The 6,000-nt window shown below is 51.2% G+C and overlaps 1 protein-coding gene and 1 pseudogene across 1 annotated transcript; both read left to right on the top strand.

The window, feature by feature from the left end:
* Positions 1 to 333, top strand: LOC134431010 (feather beta keratin-like). Its single transcript, XM_063178935.1, has one exon. It carries the CDS (start codon positions 22 to 24, stop codon positions 331 to 333), a length of 312 nt encoding a protein of 103 aa, XP_063035005.1. The 5' UTR covers positions 1 to 21.
* A 2,727-nt stretch (positions 334 to 3,060) lies between these two features.
* Positions 3,061 to 3,693, top strand: LOC134430999 (feather beta keratin-like; annotated as a pseudogene).
* Positions 3,694 to 6,000: the final 2,307 nt, after the last annotated feature.

Genomic DNA, 6,000 nt, shown 5'->3' with positions numbered 1-6,000 from the left:
GGCACCCTCCACACCACACCCATGGCCTGCAACAGCCTCTGCAGTCCCTGCGGACCCACCCCGCTGGCCAACAGCTGCAACGAGCCCTGTGCCCTGCAATGCCAGGATTCCCGCGTCATCATCAACCCTTCCCCTGTGCTGGTCACCCTGCCAGGACCCATCATGACCTCCTTCCCCCAGAACACCGCCGTCGGATCCACCTCCTCCGCTGCTCTGGGCACTGAGCTCAATGCCCAGGGACAGCCCATCTCTGGCGGATTTGGCTTTGGCCTTGGCTACGGCCTGGGAGGCCTGGGCTGCTATGGCAGAAGGGGCTATGGCAACATCTGCTAAGGGCCCTCAGCACCACCCCTGACACCACCAGCTCTGGGCTCTGGCCACAGCTCCTGAAGACAAAGCACTTCAGCTGATGGCAGCCCCACTCACGCCTCACAACAGATTATTTCCACTTCTTTTCCTTGACTTTTCATTCTTTTGCACCAATAAAGTTTTTCTTCAAACCTGCAACGTCTCCGTATTTTATTGCATTCCAATGGTCTTACATCCTCACCCACCACATTCTAGAGCTCAACAGGCTCTTAAGGGTACCTGGAACATGTCAACAACATCTTCCTAACATGTATAAAATAAATAAAAAAGGAAGTCTGGCAGAGGAAGCATAGGAAGGGACACCTTCCAGAACATGTCAAATGCCCTGCAAACTGCTACACCAAAGTCTTGGACACATCAATTCTCTCTGTGGTAGAGAGATGGAAAAGTCACTCCATGCCAGTGCACACTTGACAAACTCTCTTCCTGGCCATGCCCCAGAAGCCTTTGAGCAAAGAGAGAAACAACATCAATCTCATGGGCAGGAACTCAGGAGTGCAAGTGCTTCAACTGCCCTGCTCAAGCAAGACCAAGAGGAGAACATTCCAGAACCATGGACAGTTCAAATTGGATCTCCAATGATTGAGACTCCATCGCCTCTTCCAATCTTTGATCATCCTCATAATGAAAGATTCTTCTCTTCTTTGTTCATGGAATTCCATCTCATTTCCCTTGTACCCTTGGTCTCTTGCCCCTCACGTGTGCAGTGCTGAGAACAGCTGGGATCCTGTGCCCTCATCCCACACCATCAGGGATTTGCGCACACTGATGGCACACCCCTGTCCATCCTTGTCTCCTGGCAGTCCTGGCTCTCTCCGTTCCTTATCTAGGAATCATCTTTCAGGCCCATTTGGATCTGGGTGGCCCTGAGCTCATCTCACTGGGGAGCCCAGAACTGCCCCCAACACCTCACACGGGATCTCACCAGTGCTGAGCAAACTCCAACAGTCACCTCTCGCTGCCTCACCCCAACATTTTTCCATAGCATTCCTGGAACCTTGGGTTCCCTCTACCCACAAGGGAACAGGGACAACTCCAGCTCCACTTCTTCTCACCCACAACCCCAAAGGCTTTTTGGAAAAGAAAGCCATTGTTCCAGCTGATACGCACACATTCCTTCCGACCTGGGATGACATCCTCATTCCTGCCAAGAAACAGCCCTGGGCAGATGCCCTTGCTGAGCTGCAGCAGATGCCCAGGACCACTCAGGTTTTCAGTGCTGGCCAAAAGGATCCAACTCCTGGGCCTTGATGCTATCTGGATTTTAGGACAGGAATCTGGGCCCAGTTCTTCAGATCGTTCTCAGGCCACTGACACAGCCTGGATGTGTCTGATTGTCGAGGATCAGGCATTTCTCTCCTCCAACAACCCTGAGCAACCTCCAACTTCTCTTTCCGACCATCAAACTGGCTTCACCCCTTTGCACTCAGCCCCAGCAAAGTCCCCAGAAGCCCTGGATGCCAAAACCTTAAAGGCAAGAGCGGCACCAAGACACCCACCGAGCACAGAGAACAGCAAAGGTCAGGCCTAGTGTCAGGCTTAGCTAGGTGGGATCAAGGTGGGAAGGGATGGAATGTGAGGGAAGGGGCAGCACTTCCAGCACAGCTGCCAATCCCAGAGCAGCCAGACAGGGCTGGGAGGGAATGGGGCTCCTCTTCACAACACACCCACAAAGCCCAGCACGCCCGTGCCACAGGGTGACCTTGCCGATGACAACTGCACCTCTCCCAAGTTCTGGTTGTTTATTCAGCCCTCCCTGACACTCACCTTGAGAGCAAACCCTCCCAAATGCCACCAACCCTCACACACGAAACACTCACACTCAAAAGCTGCCCTGAAGGTCAGAAGGACACAGCCTCAAGAGAAGGATGTGGAATGGTGGAATTCCATAAAGGCACACCCAGATCATGACAGAGAGGGAAAGGAGAGCACACTGACCATCAGGTAGCAATTACTGGGGTTTGCTTTAGAGGAACACAATATTATGATTTACAGGATATAAATCATTATGAAACCTGAAGGTCTGAATGTGGAATGAGGGAACTGACACCACAGAGCAGCCTAGGAACAAAGGGATCGGGCCTTGTTTGTTGTTTGTTATTGGATTTGTGAGTGAGGTCAAAAATTCACTTTACACATAAGAGTGTGTTGGAAATAGAATTTGAGGAATCCAAGTGGATCATAAAAATGGAACATGTTCAGCCTCAACGGCTTCACATTTACCTGATCTTGTGATCCCATTCAAGACACAAGGCCAAGAGCTCTCTGTCATCCATCAGAAATTACTCCCATGCACTGGGATCTTTCCAAGCTGTTCCAGAGTGACATTCCCAGAAAAACAGAAGTTTCCTCAGCATTCCTGGGTGCAACTCAATGACTGATGGACATCCAGCGGCACAGAACAGAGTCCCAGTATTCACAAGGCTTCCACAAACCACAATACCCAAGGGCCAAAAGTGACCTCACTGATGACTTTGCAAATCTCCATGGCTGTGGTTGTTTATTCAGTCCTCCCTGACACACATCTGAGAGTGAAATTCTGCCAAATACCAACCCATGAACACTGCCGCCAACATCAGATGGATACAGACTCAAGAACAGGACAGGAATTGCAGAACATCACAAAGGAAAATACTCCCCACCTCATGACATCATGCCAGGTGGGGTGAGGCAAGAGCTGCTGCCTCAAAAATGCCCCAGGGCCATGGGACAAGGCTGTCCCACCCATCCAGGAGCAGCATAAAAGCCGGCCCAGAGCCTCTCTCCCTCACACACTTCTCCTGACACCTTCTCCTACTGCAGACAACAGGGTGAGCCTCAATCCCCTGACACTTCTTCTCCTGCACCCCTGGCCTCTCTCTTCCAGCACATTCAGCCCCAACCTCAGCAGTCCTCACGCCTCCCCACAGCCCCACTACAGCCTCCACACTCCCTCACCCTGCTGCCTGACTGTTCCTCATAGCTCCATGCCTCTACCCTGCCTCTCTTCCAGGCACCCTCCACACAACACCCATGGCCTGCTACAACCGCTGCAGTCCCTGCGGACCCACCCCGCTGGCCAACAGCTGCAACGAGCCCTGTGCCCTGCAATGCCAGGATTCCCGCGTCATCATCAACCCTTCCCCTGTGCTGGTCACCCTGCCAGGACCCATCATGACCTCCTTCCCCCAGAACACCGCCGTCGGATCCACCTCCTCCGCCGCTCTGGGCACTGAGCTCAATGCCCAGGGACAGCCCATCTCTGGCGGATTTGGCTTTGGCCTTGGCTACGGCCTGGGAGGCCTGGGCTGCTATGGCAGAAGGGGCTATGGCTCCATCTGCTAAGGGCCCTCAGCACCACCCCTGACACCAAACATCCACTCAGGCATTGAGGAGTCCTCTCTGTACCAAGGCTCTCAAATGGGCTCAGTGATTCCAGTTCCTGTGATGCCTTAAGGAATCACCTGCCTTCAGGTCACCAAGCAAGCCTGTAGCCAAGGGGCCAGCCTGGGCTACCTGCAAACATGACCCATCTGCCTCCTGGTCTTCTCCTGCTCCCTGCTCTGCATTGTCCCTTCACCTCTGTCCTGTGACTTCTGCTACAATCCACTTCTCCCAAGCCAGAGACCATCGGGCACCTCTGGTGTCCTGCTCCCAATGCAGGGCAGCGGGGCCTTGATGCTGTGGCCAAATGTCCAAGCAAAGCTGCTTTGCTGATGGTCACCCTGGTCACAGCCGAGCCCAGCTCCATTGTACTGGCTACTTCTGAGTTTTTTCTCTTTGTCCTCAATACAGTTTTGTTGCATTATAACCTCACATGGCTCTTTCTTTTTTCTCCCAGAACTCCTCCAGTCTCACTCAGTGCTAAGGCAAGTTTGTGCTGGGAATTGGCATGGATGAAAAAGTGCACCAAGGCCTGTCTTAGGAAATATTGCTCCAGTTTCACTAGCCCCAGCACACTTTGGTCTTCCATTGCACCACACAAATCCCTCACTTGCCTGAGATCAGGCCTGGATGCTCTAGCGCAGGTCTTTGCCTGACACAAACCTCTGACACAAACCCCTCGTAGTCTCTGTTAACTTTTAATTCCAGCGCCTCATCATCTCCAAGGCTCATCTACAGATCTGTTTCAGCAGGTCCTTTTCTTCCTTCTCGTGGCTGGATGGCCCTTCCTGGCAAATCATGAGCTGAGGATTCCTTCCCTTTCCCCACATCCACAGCATCATGTCCTTCTCCTGAGGTCGTGTCAATCTGACCTTGGTGGTAACTTTTAAGTGCAAGTTTTAGAAAACATATTCTGGTATTTATGGCTCATTTCAGGGTGGGCCCAAGATGTAACCAAAGCTTTGGAGAAGTAGGGTGTAAGTTGGTCACCTCATGGTATTTCTGTTGTTTGTGTATGAGTGGGGAGGAGTTGCCCCCACTCTCTGTCAGGCTGATCTGCATTTTGCATTTTTTTGCATTTTGCATATTTCAGGGTGGGCCCAAGATGTAACCAAAGCTTTGGAGAAGTAGGGTGTAAGTTGGTCACCCCATGGTATTTCTGTCGTTTGTGTATGTGTGGGGAGGAGTTGCCCCCACTCTCTGTCAGGCTGATCTGCATTTTACAGTAGGAGGTGTTACGCCTTCAATCACATCCCCTCCCTCCATGCTTTTCTCCCAGCTGGCAATTGCTGACATTGAACCACCTTTTTCCTGTGCTTTGTGTGTATCTTGGTGCCCCTCTTGTTTGTACAGTTTTGATATCCAGGGTCTTTTGGGTCATTCCTTGGGCTAAGGACTGAGGTCACTGTGAGAATTCAGGACATCCCTCTGGCTCTCCTGGATTGCCAGAACCCCTGCCAAGGGGCTCAGAGTCCTGGCACAGAGCCCAAGACACCTGTGATGGATAATGACCCATGGGAAAAGTTACCAACCTGATATGAAGATCTTCAAGCCACAAAAGTCTAAGTAGAATAATAATTAGTTCAGTGAAAAATGGATTTTTTGGAGTTTTTAAAATAAGGGTTCAGGGGACAAGATGGAGGAATCTGGGTGTGTCCAGCCTTTCTTCTTCTTGGCCTCCATCTTCTGCTGTGATGTTGGCAATTTTAGATTAGTTTAGAGTAGAAGCTCACTGTCTAACATAGGTGATAAGTATTGGAAAGTTATGGTAAAAAATGTACACGTAATTTTTCGTATAAAAAGATACCACCACCCCGGACGGTGGCCAGTGCGTCTGTCTGTCCTGCTGAGCAGACCTTGGCAGGCCAGGAGAAAGAATTTTATAGATAAGAAACAATAAACAGCCTTGAGACCAAGAACTGAAGGGTTCTGACTCCTTCTTCAACAGCGGGGCTGGGAAAAGAGACTTTCTAACACATCTCGGGATCACTCTGACTTACAAAAGCCCCGAGAGGTCACTTCTCTGGGCAATGTCTGGTTGTCAGAGAAAGGATTGAATACTTGCCCTGGGTTATTGGAGGGAAGCATTGCATAATCCTTGACAATACCCCAGGCACATCCAGATTGTGTCAATGGTGGCCTGAGAAGGCTCTGAAGGGCTGGGTCCAGAGGCTTGTGGTCAATGTCCCAAATCCAGATGGCAGCAAATCCACGGTGCTGTGGCCCGGGAGTTGGATCTTTTTGGCCAACACTGAAAACCTGAGTGGT

This window comes from Melospiza melodia, chromosome 1 (assembly GCF_035770615.1).
Source record: "Melospiza melodia melodia isolate bMelMel2 chromosome 1, bMelMel2.pri, whole genome shotgun sequence".
Lineage (NCBI taxonomy): Eukaryota > Metazoa > Chordata > Aves > Passeriformes > Passerellidae > Melospiza > Melospiza melodia.
This window is presented reverse-complemented; position numbering and strand designations above follow the sequence as displayed.